Raw genomic sequence first — 23,333 nt, forward strand, 5'->3', positions numbered from 1 at the left:
AATTCTTGCTACAGCAGTAGAAAGGCAGAGGCAGGCAGATCTGTGTGTTCAAGACCAGTCTAGTCTGCATAGTGAGTCTCAGGCCAGACAGAACGACATAGGAAACCCTATCTCAAAAAAAAAAAAAAAAAAAAAAAAAGAGAGAGAGTATATTTTTCCAGTCTATATTAGGAGTGCTTTGATAGGACTAAGGCCATTTCTCGGTGAACAACCAAGAATAGAAGATAACTCGTTACCTCGCTTTCTCTGAGAGAAATTTTGTCTGCGCTCCTATTTTGTGCACAGCTGCTTCTTTTGTTCACTCTGTAGTATATATACTTGACTTTGACCTATTTCTGCTACATACTCTGGATTCTATTTTTGGTTACCTGCTTTCTGTCCTTAAAATCAGTCTTACACTGCAGTATGTTTTCATTCTAGACACAGTTTAATTTATTTACAATGTTTAGACTCAGTGTTTAGCTTGGATCTGCTCTCTGCTGTACTGAAATTTGCCTTTGGTTGTAGATTACAGATCTATCAACCTATCAACCTGACTTTACATGTTCTAGCTGACTTGTGTTTCTGAATGATGTCTGTAATTCTATCCTGAAGAATAGAGGCTTCCCTGCACTTTTCTAAGCACTGGTTTAATCAGCTTTACCACTGGTTCAACCTCTCCTGCACTTGAGTAATGATAACTACAACTCACTTTAGGTTAGAACAGTCATCTTGAAACTTTTTATCTACTTTAATGTATTCCTCCATCTTTTAATTTTTATTTTTGGATCGATGCTCACTGTGGAGCCCAGGCTGGCCTCAAATTCTTATTATTCTATTATTCTTGTCTCAATCTCCTAAGAGCTGAAATTACAGGCATGTACTACCTACCATGCCTAGCATAGTCTCGCACATTAAAAATAAATAAGGGGCTGGGGATTTAGCTCAGTGGTAGAGCACTTACCTAGGAAGCGCAGGGCCCTGGGTTCGGTCCCCAGCTCCGGAAAAAAAGAACCAAAAATAAATAAAGGGGGCAAGGGAAATGACTCAATTGTTCGAGAGTTAGTACTGGAGTTCAGATGTGATGGCCCACTCATAATTCCAGCAGGGGTCCCCAGAGGGCAGTAGCTGAATGAGTAAGGCAACCTTTGGCCTCTATATGAACACTCACACATACACAACCACACCTACGTATGCCTACAGCCAAGAAAATTAGCATGCATATACATGCCATACATATAAAGAAAAAAACAAACAAACCTATACAGTTGGCTCACATAACCGGGAGGAGGAGTACAGGACTGCATATCTTTCTTATGAGGCTGCCTTGTTCAGCTGGACTGCTCTGACATAGGGATGACTATTACAAAACAAAGTACTCTGCAAGTATTCCTGAAACTCATTTGCCAAGGAACCAGCTAAAACAGTGCTCAAAAGGATGTTCTTATGAGAAAAGGAACAAGTCTGGAGAAGAAATTAATAAAGAACTAATACAAAGATGAACAAATCAAAAGCTGGTCTTTTGAAAAGATTAGTTAGGTAAGATTCTGGTAATATCAATCAGAAAAACTTCGAAGATACAAATGACAATAGATGGGAGTGTTAAAAACACTATCAGGAATAGTTTTGTTAACAAATCTGAAAATCTAGAAGTATAAATTAAAAACTCAAAAATAAAAAAAAACATTCTTTTTCTATAGCCCTAAACCCTTGCAATTTTATAGATTCCTATTAAATTTTCAAAGACCAAACAATCCCCATTTTGTGTGTGTGCAAATGCACAAGTGTATACACACCTGTATGGAAATGTATGGAGGCCAGACACTGATTTCTGATGCTCTCCTCTGTCAGTGTCTGGTCTCTATCAGCCTCCACCTCAGTTTTTGAGATGGGTCCCCTGGAGCTGGCATTCACTGATTGGCAAGCTCCAGAATCTGCTGGAATCCATGCCCTAGCTCCGGCTATAGGTGTGTGTTTCCATGAGGGTCCTGGGCATCTGAACTTGTGGCCTCAGGCTTGAAGCTCACACTTTACTGAGACATGTCCCCAGATCTCGCTACTTTTTTTCTGTTTATTTTTTATTTTATGTGTATAGGTATTTGTCTGAATAAAGGTTTGTCTGGGTACCAAGTGTGTACCTGGTACCCTGATCTACTGGAAATAAAATTATAGGGGTTGGGGATTTAGCTCAGTGGTAGAGCGCTTGCCTAGGAAGCGCAAGGCCCTGGGTTCGGTCCCCAGCTCCGAAAAAAAGAACCAAAAAAAAAAAAAAAAAATTATAGACAGCAGTGAGCCACCATGTGGATGCTGGGGTTTGAACCCCAATCCTGTGAAGAACAGCCAGTGAGTGTTCTGAACCACCAAGCCTCTTTCCAGCCCAGCCCTATTTTTTTTATTTTTTATAAACTGTTATAAATAACAGAAAGCAAGGGACACCTAGCTTTTTGCGAGACTAAATTATTTTTCTAAAAATACAGATAACTACTCTGTATTTTCTTATGGTCTACATTGACCTATTTGCCATTGTTTCATCCCAGGACCCACAGCACCAGTTATATTCTCTTACTTTTCCATATATCTGATGTAGTAGGGAGAATACTCCTCTCAGGACTAGCTAATTCTTAAGGACTGTTTCAGGAGCACATCCTTCATGTCAACTATGAAATCAGAACCCAAGCTCTGACCCACCTCCTCCAGCAGACTCACATATGCTAAGACGCGATAACTGCCTATGACCCACCTGATAGGCCATAGGGCAGAGCCCACACTGTTCAAATTTGCAGTTAGGAGACTACACCACCCAGCCTTGCAATTCTCATGTAAAGCACAATAGACTCGAGACCACTGTCTGGCAGTGGTGGCACACAGCCAGAGGTGAGGGCAGAGTACAGGTGACTCTGTGACTTCAAGGCCAGTCTGGTCTACCTGTTCTTCCAAAACAGCAAAGGCTACTACATAGTAAAGCCCGTCTCAAACAAAGAAAAAGAGAGAGATTCTGGACCATACTTTCTCCTCCCTTTTTCTATCTCTAGATCAAAACCGGTGTTTCAACCAGATGTAGGAGGGGGAAATCACTAGTTTCAGTGTCAGACTGGACCACCTAAAGCAGTAGTTCTCAATGGTCACATATCAGATATTTACATTATGATTTATTATAGTATGAAGTAGCAATGAAAATAATTTTATGATTGGGATCATTACAATATAAGGAACTGTATTAAAGGGTCACAGCACAGGAAGGTTGAGAACCAATGACATAGGAGACCCAGTTTCAAAAAACCAACCTAGCTCTGGTATTTCTACACGCAGCTCAATTGGAGTGATCCCCAACCCCAGTAATATAATCAATACTAACCAATCAATAGTACCAACTTCATGTCACCAGTGATCTCCATAGATGGCTCAGCACTGCTAAAAGGACTCAGTTCAGTCACTAGAACCTACATTAGGCAACTCGAAACCACCTGCAACTCCAGCTCAGGGGATAAAGCACACCTGCAGTCATTGCATATACCCCCAAAGAGCCACAGATAATTAAAAGTAAAAATTAATTTAAAATTGTCTTACTCAAAAAGGACATCGAGCAGAAATATGAGTAGTGCGATATTTAGATATGTAATAAGATTACAAGAACAGAAGAAAAATAGCACCATTCTTATTTCAATAGGCTTCATAAATGTACTTGGTATCTATTTGATTGATAAAGATGTGTGGTGATAGTGAGATGGATCAATGGGATAGGGCACTTGCCACCAAGCTTGGCAATCTGAGTTTGAACCCTGGGACCAACAGGTAGAAGAGAACTGACTCCTAAAAGTTTTTCTCTGACCTTCTTACCCATGGCATTGCATGTACTCAGAAACATAGAACAAAATAAATCAGTAATAAATTAATAAGAGGGGTGGAGAAATGGCTCAGCAATTAAGGGCACTTGGCGGCTCTTCCATAAGACCTAGGTTTAGTTCCTAGTGTCCACACAGTGGCTCACAACCATCTTTAACTCTCCTCTGGCCTCCACAGGCACCAGGCACATAATACACTTATAAGGGCAAACATTCATATACATAAAAAAATAAAAACAAAATCTTTTAAAAAATTTTGCCGGAGAGGTGGCTAAGCAGTTAACAGCAATGGCTGCTCTCCTAGAAAACCTGGATTCAATCCCCAGCATCCACATGGTGGCTTAAAATGGTCTCTAGGGGTTGGGGATTTAGCTCAGTGGTAAAGCGCTTGCCTAGCAAGGGCAAGACCCTGGGTTCAGTCCTCAGCTCCGGGGGTTTAGTGGGAAAGGCCTCTAACTGCAATCCTAGGGGATCCAACACCTTTTCTGGATTCTGCAGGAACTGCATGCACATGGTACACAGACATACATGCAAGCAGAACATTCATACACATATAAAAATAAGTAAACTATAATTTAAAAATCTTTAATTTGATAAAGTTTATATACCAAAAGACAAAATAAATGTCAAACTTAATGAGAAAACATTAGAAGCTCCTACACTTGGATATATACCCCAAAGAAACTCTTACACGTGTTCCACTTGAACATGTACAAGATTTTTTTTTAAAGCATCACTGCAGCAGCAGAAACTCCAAGTAATTTAAGTCTTTACCCTCAGCTGGGTGAAATAGTCACTGTGTATGCTCAAGTTAGATACAATCTTAACTGAAAATAATGAGAGCTATAATTCAAACACTTTCACACACCCCAGGGATATTTGGGATATGGCTAAGTGGAAGATTTGCCTAACTTGCATGAGGTCCTGGATTCAATAATATAACAAATAAAATACAATTTAAGAACTATGTATATAAAAATAATATATTGCCTATCAATCACAGCATAGTATCATTAGAGGAATGAAAGAAAGGATAAGAGGAATGGAACGAAGAGATAACTCAGAACGGGTTGTATGCAGAGTAAAGACTTTGGTGTGCCTGGAAATGCAGTTGTTAGTGCAACTCAGAACAGAAGTCTGCTGTGTGTAGCAGCTCTTGTATTTCTACATAGGCATGTGTAATGAAGGATGCAGGTCTGAAATTCCACCTTATCTGCTTTGTATGATAATTTTTCTGAGATAAAAAAGCCACAGCAAAAAGTATGAACAGCATAAAGGGCACATATAAGGTCAATTCTGAATTTCTCATAATGAAAATGGTAGAATTTTGTAATTTTGTAAGATCCCGAGTAAAGGAAAAAACCTCAAACATATTATCTATATCTCATGTTACAGTAAAAATTAGTGATAGAAAAACACTAGTATATGTGTGTGTGTGTGTGTGTGTGTGTGTGTATTCCAACTTTAACTTATCAATAAACAAATTTCTATATGTTTTTTCAGTTAGAAACACAAACCCATTTCAAAAGCAACTCTGTAAATCGTGCTGGCAACAGCCAGCACACTCAGGGGAAGAGCCAAAGGTCTTATTATCCTTCCTATGCAAGGCCAATTTTAATGAAGTATACTTGGCAGTGTATTTCTCTTTTTAAAGACAAGCAATAGTTTGAACCCCCTAGATAATGGCAGTGACCAAGTCAGGTGTGCAGTGTGCCCAGGACAGACTTTATTAGAGTTCTGTTATAAACACACAGTCTCTTGACACCAAAGATGTAGTTCTTGCAGATAAGGCTGGGAGGCAGGAAATGAATCTCCTCCCAAATGCTGCTTCTTATCTTTAAAGTAACCTCAAATTATTACTAAACTAATAAAGTAATTTTGTTTCAGAAAGTGATCTGATCTATTTTATTTTGAGCTCTTGATAAGTCGAAGAGTGAGATGTGGGATTATTACTTTTTGTCAGACAATAAACACTGAGACATGTCATAAAAATAAAGGAAAAGCTTTTAAAAATGATTTTTATGGTAAAGCTGAAATAAGCAATATCAAAGCCTGTCAGTATAGTATATGAAGATGTATACAGTTTTGGACAAATAGAATGAACTAATTTTGTTATTTAACTGCAATTTGGAGGTAAAATTTTTATTGGCTTCTAATTAAACATTGTCGGTTAAATAGGATAAGCAAGAAAGACGCAATGAGCTTGTATATGAGCCCAATAGAACAGTAATAATTCCAAAAAATAACTATAATATTGGTGCCTTATTTGTGAAAAATTTCTAATATAATGGCTCTGGGCTAACAGCTACAGTCCAAACTGGGAATTAAGATTACATTAAAAGGCCACAAAAAGCCAGGATACTAAATATTACCATCAAACACCAAGTGGGATGGAGCCAGCCCAGGAAACTTGCAGTCACTAGTGATTAATGCTGGTAATGACTGTAACAGAGAAGGTCTTATTGTGTAGTAACAGATTCAACTTACTGCACTTCTACCACAACTAGGCACTTAAGATAAACTATTTTTAATCTTTAAAATAAACTTTAAATAGATGGTATCACAGGGTCAGGCATTCTTGTTTTGTTTTGAGGCAAGGTTTCGAGATACATGCCAGGCTGGCCTCTAACTCAGGCTCCCCCTGCCTTGGCCTCAGTAGTGCTGGAATTATAGCTGTGCAGAGCAGTGGAACTGAGACAAAGAGAAATGAAACAATCATCCAAGATACCAAAGGTAGGAAAGCAAAGTTCAAACTCTGCTACACACCACAAAGTAATATACACGGCAGCCTCAGATTCCTCCTAATCCCTTGAAATGACACAGGAAATCTACATCATGCTGGAGAGTAAAAGTTACCCTCCATTCCCAAAACTCAGAGACAGAAGGCAAGGAATCGACCTACCCACAGGGGTTGTGTGCAAGAAAAGATGGGAGTTCTCCAACCTTCGGCTGGTATTTTGAAGCAAGAAATATGGATAGCAGAAGACAGATTAACTGGGGGTTCACATTAAAAGCAGCAAGGTAGATGGAAACTTTTTTTTTTTTTTTTGGTTCTTTTTTTCGGAGCTGGGGACTGAACCCAGGGCCTTGCGCTTCCTAGGCAAGCGCTCTACCACTGAGCTAAATCCCCAGCCCCAGATGGAAACTTTTACATAGCCTTTTTCTTGGGAAAGGCAAATATTTCATTTCTGTCCTTGGTTGGAAATAATACAGGAACAAACTGATATCTTGGGGACACAGGAGGGACTGGAATTTCCACCCCAGTACAATTGGCTAACTCAATAATAGAATGCTTGCCTAAAATATGTCTAATATGAATTTGAGAAGGACTGAACACACACACACACACACACACACACACACACACACACACACACACACACACACCTAAAAACAAACAAACAAACAAACAAACAAAAAAACCCTCTAAAGTAAAAAGTTTACCAAATGATGGCCTTAGACACACCCTAGGGCAGTGGTTCTCAACCTGTGGGTCACAACCCTTTGGAGGTTAAAGGACCATTTTACAGGGGTCATCTAAGACCACCAGGAAACAGAAATTTACATTATGATTCACAACAGTAGCAAAATTACAGTTAATGGAAGTAGCAACAAAAATAATTTTATGGATGTATTAGGAAGGTTAAGAAACATTGCTCCAACAATGTAATTTCTCCCCCAAGACTTATATTCCTTATATTATTGGGGCTATATATAGACCTTTTGTCTATATGGACAGGTTTACCATATTGGAAATCAAAACCTACAAGGTGACAAGATGACTTAGTGGGTACAGATGCTTTACTGTCAAGTCTGAGAGTTCAATCCCCAGAATCCATCCAGGTAGAGAGAACCAACAAATACTTGAAAGTTGTCCTCTGACCTCCTCATAAGTACCATAGGAAGCATGCATGCACTAAGTAAAATTTAAAAATTTTAAAATGTACTTTAAGTTAAAACTAACAAGAGATGAGTATGATTATTTGTAATTATAATCCCTGCACACAGAAGAAAGAGGCAGGAGGATTGTGTATTCCTCAAGATGCTGTCAGAGGAGAGCGTGTTCAACCCCTTAGAAAGGCTAGTATTTAAGAGAAAGAAGGCAGGTGTGATGACAAAGAACCCATGAGGTGGGGACAAGAGAATCATTATTGGTCACATAGCAAGTGCAAGGCCAACCCAGACTATTCATGAAATTTTGCTACAAAAAAACAAAACCAGGGCTGGAGAGATGGCTCAGTGGTTAAGAGCACCCGACTGCTCTTCCAGAGGTCATGAGTTCAATTCCCAGCAACCACATGGTGGCTCACAACCATCTGTAAAGAGATCCGATGCCCTCTTCTGGTGTAGCTGAAGATAGCTACAGTGTACTTATATATAATAAATAAATAAATAAATCTTAAAACAAACAAACAAACAAAAAAAACCCCACCAAAAACCAAAAACCAAAAACCAAAATCAGTGGGGGCTGGAAAGATGGCTTAACAGTTAAGAGCACTGACTGCTCTTCCAGAGGATACAGGTTCAATTCCCAGCATCCACATATTAGCTTAAAACTCTCAATAAATCTAATTCCAAGGGAATCAGTTGCCCTCTTCTGGCCTCCTCATCAGGGAATTAGGCATGCAAACAGTGCGTAGACATACGTGCACATAAAATACAGTAATTTTTTAAATTAATAAAGATGTATTTTACGTTACATTGTGCAATTTAAAAGTTGCACATATATATCAAGACTAAGTGAGCTAAATGTTAGTATTTAAAAGTGGCCTCACTTTAGGAAAATCTATTAGTACGATCCAAAACAGTAACAGATACTAGAAAGAAAAAAGAAAACAGCAAATAACTTTAACATCTAATACAATTTTTTGGGGGTAGGTTTTACAATGATAAAACCAAAAGGCAAGCACTACTCTACCATTAAAACTTAGGAAATAATGTTCCTAAGAACACTTGTTAAAAACTCAGAAAGCCAAAGAGCTCAGAAACAGAAAGCAAGAGCAAAAGAACTAGTGACGAACAACGGGGGAAAGCAAGAATGAGTTACTTTCAGAAGGCTAATGCTAATTTATCACAACGACTGGAATAAATAATATGCTAACCACAGCCTGGCATGTTGGGAAATGCCTACTCTTAGCTACCCAAGAGGAAGAAGTAGAAGGATCATTCAAGTCCAGGAGTTTGAGACCAGTTTGGGCAATAAATGGAAAACCTGAGAATTTAACTCAAAACAAGCAAGCAAGAAAGCATGCTAAAAGGGACAGTTTTGAAAGTCCCAAAGTAAGCCAAACGTTGAGTCAGACTTGTAATTCTAGTATTTGGAAGGCAGAAGCAGGAAAGTCACAAGTTTGATGTTAGCCAACATGCATGGTGAGACCCTGTCAGAAAATAAAAACAAAGTTCTAATACACTCCAAGGGATCTTGAAGGCCATGTAAGTTTACAACTGAGGCACAGCATCATAAAGAGCCCAGAGGGGGTCTTTAGAACTGTCCTCGAAGCTATACAAGAGTAACTGTAAACTGCAGGCCTGATATAACATGAACTAATCCACTTTATCATAAAGTCTGGAACACTTAACTAGTTCCAAATGTTTAAGTAGGATAAATCAGTAGCTGTCACCTAAGATAACAGACTTCAGGAGCAACACAAAGAACATCAACATTGCTGAATTAGTTCAGAAGAGTTACCATACAAAACAGTTAAAAGTAACACAAAGAACATCAACATTGCTGAATTAGTTCAGAAGAGTTACCATACAAAACAGTTAAAAGGTGCAGCTCAGTGATGCACAGCTCTGGGGCAAGTTACCAGCAAAGCGCGCGCGCACGCACGCACACACACACACACACACGCACACACGCACACACACACACAGAGAATAATAATTAAACATCTTTAAAGACCATAGGACCGGGGTTGGGGATTTGGCTCAGTGGTAGAGCGCTTGCCTAGGAAGCACAAGGTCCTGGGTTCGGTCCCCAGCCCCGGGGGAAAAAAAAAAAAAAAGACCATAGGACCAGAGAGATACCTCAGCAGTCAAGAGCACTGTCAAAACTATCTGTGAGTATCTCCAGCCAGTTCCAGAGGGATCCGACACCTTCACACAGACATACAGGCAAGACATCAATGCATATGAAATAAAAATAAGTAAATTTTAAAAAGCAAACAAATTCTGAGATTTTTGTGCTGCTACATTATATGATTTTAACCTCCAGTTTCAGACAAAAACATATGACACATGTAATGAACAAGATTATGTCCAAAAAACTGAAAGAAATAATTTCTAAAGAACTAAAGAAAGTATAAGCAAAGTGTCTCATTAACAAAGACAGTAAGAGAGAAATTACTATAAGGAAGGAGAGAAGGAAGGAAGAAAATGAGAAAGATGGAGAGAGTAAATCCTAGAGTTGAAATACATAAACACTATTGTTGTTTTATTTCTGAAGAGAAAAAAGGAATTTTAAAAAATCTGCCCAACATGCCAACATGAATCAATTTGGCCAAAGGGACATAAATGCAAACAAGATTCACAAAGTAAGTGTATTTATCTAGAGAACCTGAGATTACTTCGCTTTCTTCCTAGGTGAGGGGACCTCCCTTCCCCGTCAATGTCTGCACGCTCAGCTAGCTACTTCCTGCAGCTAGGACTCTCTTGTCATCTTGCCCAGCCGTGTGTGTGTTTGTTTCGTTTTGTTTTGAAATCTCATCCTTTTCTCTCTTTTTGCTTTGCTTTCTTCTCACTGCTGGAAACAGGGATGGTTTTCAGTAAAGCTGCAGAACTGTTTTAAACGTCTCAGTTTGTTGCACTTAAACATTCAGTATCATGGAATTTGGTTTGGTAGCATATGAGAAACGTTAACATTATTAGTTGTCATTAAAATAATCTAAACTTCCTGGCATTAAAAAAAACTGTCATTTATTTGATCTACACCGGACTACATGCAAAGTAATGATATATCTGATTATAATTGATGAAAGACAAAGTTACAACATTGATTCAACTTCATTATAATGCTCTGCTAGATTAAAATTTTTATATTGTCTTATCATTAACCAGCCAAACAGGCTTTAAATCAAAATGAAATTAGTTTTTCATCAGAAGTCAGAAATGCAGGTTTTTGATAATTTAAGAATTTTAGAAATTTAGCTTTTGGGTTGGAGAGATGGCTCAGTGGTTAAGAACACTGGCTGGGGGGCTGGGGATTTAGCTCAGTGGTAGAGCGCTTACCTAGGAAGCTCAAGGCCCTGGGTTCGGTCCCCAGCTCCGAAAAAGAGAACCAAAAAAAAAAAAAAAAGAACACTGGCTGGGGCTGGAGAGATGGCTCAGCGGTTAGGAACACTGACTGTTCTCCCAGAGGTCCTGAGTTCAATTCCCAGCAACCACACGGTGGCTCACAACCATCTGTAATGAGATCTGATGCCCTCTTCTGGTGTGTCTGAAGAGCCACAGTGTACTTATAATAGACAGACAGACAGACAGACAGAAATTTAGCTTTTGTCTCCTGACTGACTGCAAGTACTCTACCACCAAGCTACAGGCAGCCTCCCATCAGCTCTCTGTTCTACTTCTCTTTACTCTTGGTACAACATCTCATTATGGGCCAGGCTGATCTAACTTTGCTATGTAGCCAGGGTTGGCTTTGAACTTCTAATCCTTCTACCTCAACTTTCTCTAGTGTTGCAATTACAGGCCTGGGCCATCATACTTAGCCACATCTCTTAATGCTAGTACAACTAAGTATCTTTAATCTTCCTTAGATTTTTTAGAATTGATTCTTGTTATCTATGCCTCTCTTAGCTCACACTGGGCTTTAGTGTTTCTCTATCGTATTTATTCAGTGCCTTACTCCTGGATGAAAATGCTGAACATGTAAAGTAGTATACTATAGCTTCTGAGTAATTTTATGTAAACATATACATATGTGTATATATCTATAAGATGGTAAATTTTAGCTTTCTAGTTTAACATTACTTCAGAGTTTTGTTTTGGTCTTAACAATTTTCAGCTGTATACACTAGATTATGCTATAAAACTAAATCTCACATGTACTTTTTTCTTAGAAATAAGCATTTAAATTGGTAAGGATGAGAGAAAACTTCACTGAGTTAGTAAAACAAGCAAGCACTTATCATGGATAAAAATCTAAAATGAAGTTTAATCATGTTTAATCTGTCTTCTAACATACAGCTTTATTGTATTAGTTGCAGATTATGTAATGACACATGACATATTTGTTATCATGGGTACTTCTGAAAATAGCCACACAGGCTGGGCATGGTAATACTGCACAGAACTCAGAAGGCCGATGCAGGAGGATCAAGTTCAAAGTCTACCTTGGGTACGAAATGAGACCCTATCTCAAAAACAGAAGAGAATGGGCAGGAAGAGGGGAAAGAAAAAAGAGGAAGGAGAGAGACACAGAAAAACAAGAAGACCAGGGAAGAGTCAGCAACTAAGTCTGCTGGCCAGGTCCAGCCCATCTGTTTATGTAAATAAAATTGTATTAGTGACTGAAGAGATGCCTCAGAAGTTAAAATCAAATCTCAACATTCGCGGAACAAACTGGGCATCTCTACAAACTCCATAGGCCTAGCTCTTAGGGATGTGGATACAGATGGCTGCGTCTTGCTGACTTCTAGCCCAGCTGAGAAAGACCAAATCTCAGGTTCAGGCAGAGACCATCTCAAAAGAAATGGATGGCTAGTGACAGAAGAGGGCACCAGATGCCCTCTCCTGGCCTCTATCTACATGGAGGCGTGTACACTGGGAAAAATCAAAGACCATCTCATGAAGTAGCACTTGCTTTCAATTCTGAAAGGTAGCTGTAGTATGGACATGTGGGGATGTGTGCAGAAACTTACATTACAAAGAAAAACATGGCTGTTAAGAACTAATGACTAATGCCAAGTGTGCTTGGCAGGGAAGAAGAGTTGGGTAAAAACACTAACAGGCACTTGAAGGCCAAAACATTAAACATAATTAGACTAGAGAACTAAGGAGTAATACTATGATTAAACCATGCTTTGAGAAGATCAGACCGACTGACACTGGTACTTTAAATGAATCCAAGAAGAAAGCAATAAGGAAACTATTTTAAAAGCTATTAAAATGATCTAAAAGATGAGCATAGAAGGGTGGCCGCAGGACTGGAGAGAGGATACACTGGGGAGATGGTAAACACAGTGCAATGATCAGAAGCCACTCAGACAACCGGACAGAACATCAGAATATACGCTCACTTAGGGCTAGAACTTTTCACCGCCTCTACTATCTTCTCTCCTCTGATCAATACATAATCCTAATTAGTTCTGACAGTTTAAAAAAGCTGTGTAAATACAAGTTCTAGACTACTGTTTTTCTATGCAAAGTTAATCATGGGGCTGGGGATGACTCGTAATGTCACATCCTGTAGTCCTTCGGCAGATGGAAGAGCGCTGTAGCTCCAGCCCTCCCATGGCAACGTGGGCGGCAGAAACACAATTCCTGGAGCTAGAGAACTCCCTAGTGTGGTACCTGTATGTGAACAAAGAACTTGCCTCGAATAAAGGGGCAAACAAGGACCCACAGCTCACTTGTCCTCTGACCTCCACAGAGCTGCTTGGGCACGGGCACGGGCACGCACTCGGGCACACACACACGCACACGCACACGCGCGCACACACACGCACACACACGGATAAGCACACAAAACTAATCGTGAATATAAGCCCTTCGTCACATCAGAACTCATGTGCTAGTGCCCCCTCTGCTGACCACTGGAGATAATAAAGTATGATCTAAAGTTTGGGATCTTCAATTGTTTCTGATGAGCTGTCAAGTAAACAAAAGGAAGCTAAAAAAAAACAAAAACAAAAACAAAAACAAAAACAAAAACAAAAAAAACAAAAGGAAGCTAAAGAGTAAGAGTAAGTAAGCAGCAGCTTCTCTCCTGCTGTAGGCAGTGCTCTTCCGGAAGGGAATCCACAGTCTGTACATATTCTCTAAAGCACTCCTGATTCTACAGCTGTTTAAACTGGTAGTAAAAAAGAGGGTTTGACATTATTTAGACTTCACAAATATTTAAGAAATGTACTTCTCAGCACAACAATAAGCTGGAATGACCCAGACAAATGTTTTTCCAGGCAAGTAGACTACGTGAGGAACAGCTTTATGTCCTGTTCATTAAGAATTAACCTGTATTGCCCTTGCCGTGGCTGGAGGGGAAGGTCCACCAGGGTAAGACCAAGATTAAGAGTGCAGGCCTATTTCTTCCTCTTCCTCCCTATCTAAAACTCAATCTTCATACTGGCTTCTTAATCTTCTAGAATCTGGATAATCCTAGTTCCCTCCTCAAGTACATCGTATGTCTGCATTTCTTGCTTGCTTGGGTCTTCCTACTGCTACTCTCTGGTTACCCCAAGTCTTCCTCCACTTACATGAGCACAGTACTCTTATGGATGGATGGATGGATGGATGGATGGATGGATGGATGGATGGGTGAAAGGAAGGAAGGAAGGAAGGAAGGAAGGAAGGAAGGAAGGATGGATGGATGGAGGTAGGTGAACCAAAATGGTCGGTGAACATCTCTTCTGCCTCTAGGGTGCCTATTGTTCATCTCCCACCACCCCCAGTTCACAAAAGAAAAGACAAGCAATAGCACCAGGGGAGTCTTATGTTGCTTTGTTTACAAAGCATGCAAGCCAAGATTGTTTCACAGGAAAAGAAAAGACAAGTTACCCAAGCTTTGTATAGGCTCCATGGTAAATATTTTAAAGAATGATCTGTATATTAAAATAAGCCATAGAAACACCAGACAATCTAATGGGAAACACTGATGTTTTGCAAGAACTGCCAAGCCATATACAAAAAGAATGAGATTCCATAACTACTTCAGACCACAAACAGAAAACACAAATGGAAAGCCCTGTGGCATTCAATTAGGCAATGTTCTTCTGAGGTATGAACCACTACTGCAAGAGAAAATGCCGTCCTCAGAATTGAAATTTCATCCTTCAACGCACATTATCAAGAAAATGGAGATAACCCCTAAATGAAAACAATATATTTACAAATCATCCATCTGAGTAGACAGTTACAGTAGAATACATAAAGAACTATTACAGCTCATATAAAGGATGATCCAGGATTTAAAAAGTAGGTAAATCAAAGGCACAGGCATTTCTTCAACATCCCTGGCCATCAGGAAGATGACAATCAAGTCACAATGAGGTGCCACTAGATAGCTCTTCAGAAAGGCAGCTGGGTGAGGTGTCACACACCTGTAATCTCAGCATTCGGGAGGCCGAGGCAGGTGGATCTCTCTGAGTCTCAAGCCAGTCAGATCTACAGAACAAGGCCCAGGCAGGTAAGGCTGCACACTGAGACCCTGTCTCAAAACAATGGGGATGGGGTGGGGTGTTGGAACTTTTATATTAACACTGACAGGAAAGCAAAGTAGTGCTGCCTTTCTGATAATTCTGCCAATGTTTATAATAGATAATTATCAAATAAATCTGCTAGCAATACCATTTCTAGGAATATATCCAGTATAAGTAAAAATCCACGTCTATACAAAAACCTATATACATACAGGTGTTCCTAACTACTACTTACAGTATCCAGAAATTCATATCCCACCAAGTGATGATGAATAAAATGTAGAACAATGAATCACCACTCAATAATAAAGGCTGGGAAGGGTGGCTCAGTTGTTAACAGCCCCTGATGTACCAGCAGGACCCAAGTTTGAATCCCCAGGACCCATAAAAAACCAAGAAAGCCTGTAACCCCAACATTAGGGAATGTCGACAAGTTGATCTTGGGAATTCTTTTTTTTTTTTTCCCTCCGGAGCTGGGGACCGAACCCAGGGCCTTGCGCTCACTAGGCAAGCGCTCTACCGCTGAGCTAAATCCCCAACCCCTGACCTTGGGAATTCAAAAGCTGGCCAGCCTAGCCCTAATGGCAAGCTTCCAGTTCAATGAGAGAACTGTGTGAAAGAAGGACAATGATAGGAAAACATCTGACGTTCTTGTTCGGCCTCTGCATGTGCGGGCACAAGTGCCTAAGTCACAACATTCACACACATACACGAATTCAAATTACAGTTATTTTAAAAAAAATTAAAGTAGTCATGTGTGAGGTCCCAAGTTCCATCCACAGCATAGCAAGGGATAAAAAACATTCAAAATTAAAGGAAGGAGTGAAAAGGAGTATGAAACACTGATGCATTAGACCTTTAAGAATATTTATGCTAATTTATAAGAAACCAGACAAAACGATGCCCCCCACCCTCTACCCAATTGCAAAACTCCATTTATGTGAAATATCAGAAGTGAAAGGTGGTTTGGAGAACGACTACAATGGGTACCGTTTTCTTGTTGGATGACAAAACTACCATAAAATTAGATATTAATGATTGTACAGTTCTTTAAAAACCAATGAACTGGGCTGGAGAGATGCCTCAGCAGTTAAGAGCACTGACTGCTCTTCCAGAGGTCCTGAGTTCAATTCCCAGCAACCACACAGTGGCTCACAACCATTTGTAATGCGATCTGATGCCTTCTTCTGGTGTCTAAAGACAGTGACAGTGTACTCATATACACAAAATAAACAGATCTTTAAAACAAACAAACAAACAAACACAAACCAATGAATCATATAATGTAAAAAGGTAAAACAGTCTGGGGCTACCAAACCTGATGACCCAGAACCCACATGTGGAAGGTGAGAACCCTCTCCTACAAGTTGCCCCCTGACTGCCACACAAGCACCATGGTGCAATCATACAGACATGCATATGCACACACACATACAATAAATAAAACAGACATATATGGCATGTAGACTGTGTCGCAGTATTTTTTAAAAGGGAAAACTGGGTCAATGAGGTGCTTGTCAGATAAAAGTGCTTGCCACACAGCCTGAAAAAAATAGGATGTGGGGGTTGCACGTCTGTGATCCAGCCTCTTATGGGTAGATAGGACACAAACACAGGAGAATGGTCCAGGTCAGCTCCACAGACTAGAAAGAGAGAGCCAGCTCTCCACAACTGTCCTCTGACCTGCACATGTGCAGCTGGCATAGAAATGCTCACATACACATCAATCTCAAAGGAGAGGTAGACAGGAAGAGATGGCCTAGAGGGTTAAGGCAATTGTCACCATGCCTGACTACCTGAGTTTGATCCCTAGGGTTGACCAGCAGGAGAATCAACTGTCCCAAAAGCTGTCCCATGAATGGCACATGTGTGCCATAGCTAGAGCAAGTCCACATATATATATATATATAAAAGTGCAAGGAAACTTCAAAAATTCTATGGAAAAGCTGGGTGGTGGTGGCACACACCTTTAATGTCAACACTTGGGAGACAGAGACAGGCAAGTATCTGAGTTCATGGCCAGCCTGGTCTACAGCATGAGTTCCAAGACAGTCAGCTACACAGAGAAATCCTGTCTTGAAAAGCCTAAATAAATAAATTCTATAAAGAATTCTAAAAATGAATCTGTATTTCCAATGTACTGAAAAACTTACATGTTATATGTCAACTCTCTTCTCCTACACCTCATGCTAACCATAACTATAGGTACTACCTAAGACAGATAATCCTAGAGGGGCTGCCTCAGCTGGTGACAGTGCCTATTGCCACATCCAACAACCTGCAACAGTCTAGGGTCCTGTCTGATGAAGGGAAGAACTGACCCTCCTGAGTTGTCCTCTGTGTGTGTCAGTGTCATGCACACACCTGCCTACATACAAAATAAATAAATCCTTAACACGATCTCCCTTCTTTCCCGTATATCTCTGGGCTGCCTGTTTCGACTGAGAGTTGGTTTGTTCCCTTTGCTTCCCAGTAGCTTGGGAACCAAAGCTTAGATCTTCATCTCCTATCTGAACTACCATATAAGGCTTCTTACAAGACCTTGACTCTTACCTCCTCCCCAAACTCATTTCTTTGAGACAAGGTCTTATTATACCTTTAGCACATGCTGGCCTAGAGCTACCGATTCTTTTCTCCTTTTGGGTTTCACAATTCATGAGTTATCCTCTCAAGATAAACCCAAGATAAAACTGGGATGGCACCACTAAGTAAACTATAAACACAGTGCTCAGAAACTACTTCTGTATGTAAAGTTGACATTTCATACAAACAGTGCAAGATATTCCACAATCTGGCCCTAGCCTGTTAACACCTCACTGCAACATTTCTTTGCTCTAAACATTCTCGTATCTAAACTTACCATTCCACGGAAATGCCTTGTGCTTTATGTTCTCTGTTCTCTCGCAACTGAAATGAGTTCACCTTTCTTTACTCAAACCTAAACCAGTTCTGAAAACTGTCTACATGCCTATTCCCATCTGGTATTTCTTCAGCAAAATGAATGATTTCGTCCTCTATATTTCACTAACATTTTAAAGCTCTACTATCAAAATAAAGCAAGAAAGAATGGAAAAAAATGTAGGTTTGAAAATAGACCTGTGGTCAAATCTTATTATTACATCTGTGTGTGTGTGTCTCCCACACGGGGGCCATGACGTACAATGGAGGTTAGAGGACAAACTGAGAGTCAGCTCTCTCCCTCCGCTGAGATTGTCTCCTGTGTTCAAATCAGATCTTGCCATTTACTTATTAGCTGCATGTACTAGTAATGCTAAAATTCCCTAACCTATCTGAATTTCAACTTTACCAGTAAAATGAAAATAATGCATATATTGATTGTAATTGTGAAGATCAAAGTATAGTAGGCACAGAAAAATCCTCATTTCAGCCTGCCTCAGTGTTTGCATGCATCTTTATCAATGAACTCTAAACTGGTTGAAAGCGGCGTTATGCAGATGGCCTTCAGTTTATAATAGAATTAGATCCTAAAGCCTAGTTGGTATCCCAAGTAAAAAAAAAACACATTTAATACTGCTAGGTATTGAAATACAGGCCTTTAATCCCAGCACTCAGGAAGCAGATGCAGTGGGCGGAGCTTTGAGTCTAAAGCCAGTTTGAGTCTAAAGTGAGGGCACTGGTATTTAAATGTCTATAAAGAGTGTACCAAACTATCTAAAGAATAACTAAGTTTATAGGGGGTCATCTCTAGAAAATAGCAGTGCTTTTAAAAACAGTTCTTTTGAAGGTCTGTAAAGATACTCCGAAACTACTGTACTGACAAAAGTGAAGACAAATTCACAAGCAGCTTTTAAAATATTCTGCTAATCCAGGAGTTAAAACGTAGGCTCCCTTACCTCATCATCATCAGAATCATTTCCAAACACTGATGGTTTTTGCAAAACTCGGTTCAACGGCTGTGTTTTCTTTGGCAAAATAAGCCCATACCTGCATATTTTTTTTTTTGAAATAGAAATCACACCATTACCTTTAAATGTTAAAAACATAACACATCCACTACTACTTCCTGATGAAATTTCCCAAATCAAAACATATCATACAACCTATGAACACATAATGGCCTTACTGCTTTGCAGCGATCTTAAAATTCTGATGTCATTTTAGAGTTGTTGTTATAATTATTTGTCTACCTGGGCCAAACTCAAGACATTTTTAAAGAAGAAAATGAAGACTCCAGCAATGTTTTAAATAGTGAAGTGACAGTAATCCTAAGCAGGCTAGTGTCATGCTCTTTGCAAATGTGCTAAAAACCAAAAATGTTCTCAACTGTCCTCTGCTCTTTCCCACTTCTCTGTACTCACACAGTTCCTAAGATCTTGAAAGAATTAACTAAGAAACCCAAGTAGAGATCCGGGCAAGTTCCCATTCGGTTATTTGGCTCAACTGCTTTTGTCTGCAAGCAAGTCACCATGGGGAAAGTTCCCATAACCGTCCACTGAACTCAATTTGCTTTGTCTTAGCGCCTCTGAGAAGCATCACTAGATTTAACTCGTTTCATTTCTTGAGTTTTTTGACTTTAAAATGCAGAGGCCACGGGGCGTGGCATCGCAAGGTTTACACGCCCAAGAATAAACTTCCAGGCAGGTAAACAATATTTGTGTCTTTCACGGCAGCGTACAGCAGTTTCCTTTATGCCTGCCCCTTTCTGTGGCTTCTCGGCACCACACTCCTAACACCAGAAGGGAGGGCGGGAAGCAGGCCTTGCTTGAGCTTCTGCCAGGGGGAACAAGGCCCTTTAAGGAAACCTGGAGTTTCTCTTCTCGGTGCCCCAGGGCGCATCCAAACGGGAGAAACTCAAGCGCGGGTTAGGAAGCAAGACTGAGGGGCCTCAGACCGAGCTTTTGGAAAATAGAAAAGTCTCGCTCTCTGCCCCTCAGCCTAACTTCCTTTATTTCCTCACAAGTTTCTCAAACTTCGGGCGTGCATCCTGGAAAAATATACAGGACGGGGGTGGGGAATCAATGTGGCTCGGGACTCCTTGCCTTCTCCCGCCTCTAACCCTGGCGGGGATGGCCCTGCACTGCCGGCGACCTCGGACGCCTCAGCCTAAACACTCGGTCTCCCTGGCTTCTTGTTCCCCAGCCTGACCCTAACTCCCACATCACTCACTGCCTGCCCGGAATCGCCATCTTGTTCCCGTCTCCGCTGGACGTGGTCGACGCGGACGTGACGCTAACGCCGACGTGCACACGCACACTTCCGGTCCGGAACTCGCTTAGCGGTTGGGGTCTCGCCCTGGAACCTACCGCTGTGTTTTGATTAGGATCCTATTTATGATCATGTAGTCGACGCGGAGAGCGGACGTGCAAATTCGAGCCAGAGGCTCGTCACTGGAGATAGTATTAGAATCACATCCAACCTCGAGCGCCGGATGAATCCGGACCGAGTCGGGGTGGGCGCCACTTATCTGAATTTAATGAGTTTCAAAAAGGCAACCTACAAATCTATAGATTTGTTCTCCTTCTGAGCTGCTCAGTGTAGCTGGCTCTGGGTGACTAAAAAACGAAAAGCAATAGAACCTCAATGTGAACTGATTATTTTATTTGAACAGGGTCTTGCTATATAATCCTGACTGTCCTAGAACTCAAGATCTTCCTGCCTCAGCTTTCGGAATGCTGGAACTTGCAGGCCTCCGCTGACAACTGGAATTATTTTAACAGTGCCGTTGTTTGAGACCATCTAGCTATGTAGTCCAGAATATTCTTCTGCCTCGGCCTTTTAAATGACAGTGTGCCACTCCATTTTAAAAAACAAAACAAAACAAAACAAAAAACAAAAACCTGGCCACATTTCATCTGTGCATCCACCATTCTAAACTAGTGTTGGGGTCTGGGAATTATCACACAAACCACTGAGACACCAATCTCAGTCTAAAAGGGATTGAACATCACACCCCAAGACTGAAAGATGAGGGCCACAGACCAAACTCGGGAGCTGACTGTGACATTGAATTAAAAGCCTGTACAGCTTTTAAGCCTAAAATCTACAAACATCTGTGCCTAGTTACTCCACCAATCAAACTTAGAGATAGGCGATTTCATTATAAGCACGTCTTTTTTTTTTTTTTTTTGTACATTTATTCCGTTCCCATTGGTTGAGGTTTTTAACTGTGCCTAGTGTTCATGTCTTAACTTGCCAACCAGGAAGTCAGTTATCCACATACTGCCAAGTAGTCTTAGGAGCTTAAAATTCGACTCCTGCTCAAAATGGAAGTTTTACTCCAAAAGGCTTCTTATATTGGTGCAGGTGTCTTTCTTATGTTGAGGTCCATCTCAGGGGCAGCTTATAAAAGCAAAACCCTTATACATGTGCTCATGTCTGGGTCCAGGCTTATTGTGGCCAACTACACAAAGCAGTTGAGATTGATCGTGATTGGTTTTCAAGAACACCAAAGCTCATGACATCCTAGCAACAGTAGTAACAGCATATGAGAAAGATTCCTTAGTAACAGCACAAAACGGCAGGCCAGACAGGTAACAGTTACCTAGGCCTTAACGTTTTACCTAGGTCCTAACGACCAGTAGAACAGTTTAAGAGACCAATTATAAAAAGGCTGTATAATTGTTTCTCTGTTCTGCCCCCCCCAACCCCATATATTTGGAAGTCACGTGAGCATGTGGGATGGTGATGTCCTGTTACAATAACTCTGATATCCTTAGAAATTGACCCTGAGATCTGGGTTTATGTTTCAAAGGTAGAACACTTACCTAACATACTCAAAGTTTGAACTCCTGCACTGCAAAAGAGAAAAAGAGTGACCGTATTCATTCTTATTTTTTGGCATAACCAGTTCTGTTTGGTTAATACTAATATAGTATGCCCTTTTTTCTTTTACATTTATTTACTTTATACATATGAGTACACCGTTGCCCTCTTCAGACACACCAGAAGAGGGCATCAGATCCCATTACAGATGGTTGTGAACCACCATGTGGTTGCTGGGAATTGAACTGAAAACCTGTGGAAGAGCAGTCAGTGCTCTTAGGCACTGAGCCATCTCTCCAATTCCATAGTATGCCTCTTTTTTTTCTTTATACTTTTTTTTTCTTTTTTTTTTTTTTCGGAGCTGGGGACCGAACCCAGGACCTTGCACTTGCTAGGTAAGCGCTCTACCACTGAGCTAAATCCCCAACCCCTTCTTTATACTTTTAACCTCCTTTAACATAATGTGTGATAGGTTTATATTCACATTGGGTTTCCTGCTGATAGCATATAGCTGGGTCTTTATAAGCACTGTTTGACAATCTCATTTAAATTGGAATCTTTAAACCATTACCATTAAAGTGACTTTTGTATTTGTCAGGGTACTCTAGAGTCAAAGAACTATGGAGTGAATCAATTATTCTCTCTCTCTCTCTGTCTCTCTCACTCACTCAATGACTTGCAGGCCACAGTTCAACTAACCTAACAATCAACAGCTGTGAATGGGAAATCCAAGAATGGCTCAGTCCCGAGAGGCTGGGCATCTCAGCTGGTCTTCTATATAAGTTGGACTCCTGAAGAAGTAGGCTCGATATGCTGGCAAAGTGAGTGCAAGCAGATGAGTAGTGAACAAACCGTTTCCTGCCGTTGTCCTTATCTAGGTCCAACAGAAGATAGGCCCAGATTCAGGGTGTCCTTCAAGATCTGGATTAAAGGCTTGTGTCAATCTAGATCAAATTGGCAGAATTCTCATGTTGGTTCTCTGACCTGTGGAGTGAGGGCTATTATGGTTGGAAAGGCTAAATGGAAGCCTTTAGAGTTGCCTTTGCCAAAGAAAATAGTAAATCAAAACCAGTATCATATTCCTGGAGGAATTGCAGAAATTACTGCCACTATCAAGGACTTGAAAGATGCAGGGGCAGTGGTTCCCACCACATCTCCCTTTAACTCTTCTGTCTGGCCAGGGCAGAAGACAGATGGATCATGGAGAATGACCGTTGATTAAATCAGGCAGTAACCCCAATTGCAGCTGCTGTACCAGATGTAGCTTCATTACTTGAGCAAATTAACACATCTCCTGATACCTGATATACAGCTGTTGATCTAGCAAATGCCTTCTTCTCAGTACCTGTCCATAAGGACCACCAGAAGCAATTTGCTTTCAGTTGGCAAGGCCAGCAGTATACCTTTACAGTTTTGCCTCGAGGATATA

General features: G+C 40.5%; 1 protein-coding gene and 1 non-coding gene across 2 annotated transcripts in view; both read right to left on the reverse strand.

Annotated features, from left to right (window-relative positions):
* Nsrp1 (nuclear speckle splicing regulatory protein 1) overlaps positions 1–20,336 on the reverse strand; it is a 33,665-nt gene extending 13,329 nt beyond the window's left edge. The window contains exons 1-2 of the mRNA NM_001037189.1: positions 20,309–20,336; positions 19,036–19,126 (exon numbers count right to left, since the gene is read on the reverse strand). Of these exons, the coding sequence (NP_001032266.1) occupies positions 19,036–19,126; positions 20,309–20,328 (111 nt within the window). The 5' untranslated portion in view covers positions 20,329–20,336. The remainder of the gene's footprint in view (positions 1–19,035; positions 19,127–20,308) is intronic.
* Mir423 (microRNA 423) lies at positions 20,007–20,085 on the reverse strand. Its single transcript, NR_032276.1, has one exon. It is a non-coding gene; the product is annotated as a microRNA 423 (primary transcript).
* Positions 20,337–23,333: the final 2,997 nt, after the last annotated feature.

The sequence above is a fragment of the Rattus norvegicus genome, chromosome 10 (genome assembly GCF_036323735.1).
Source record: "Rattus norvegicus strain BN/NHsdMcwi chromosome 10, GRCr8, whole genome shotgun sequence".
In the NCBI taxonomy this organism is placed as follows: Eukaryota; Metazoa; Chordata; class Mammalia; order Rodentia; family Muridae; genus Rattus; species Rattus norvegicus.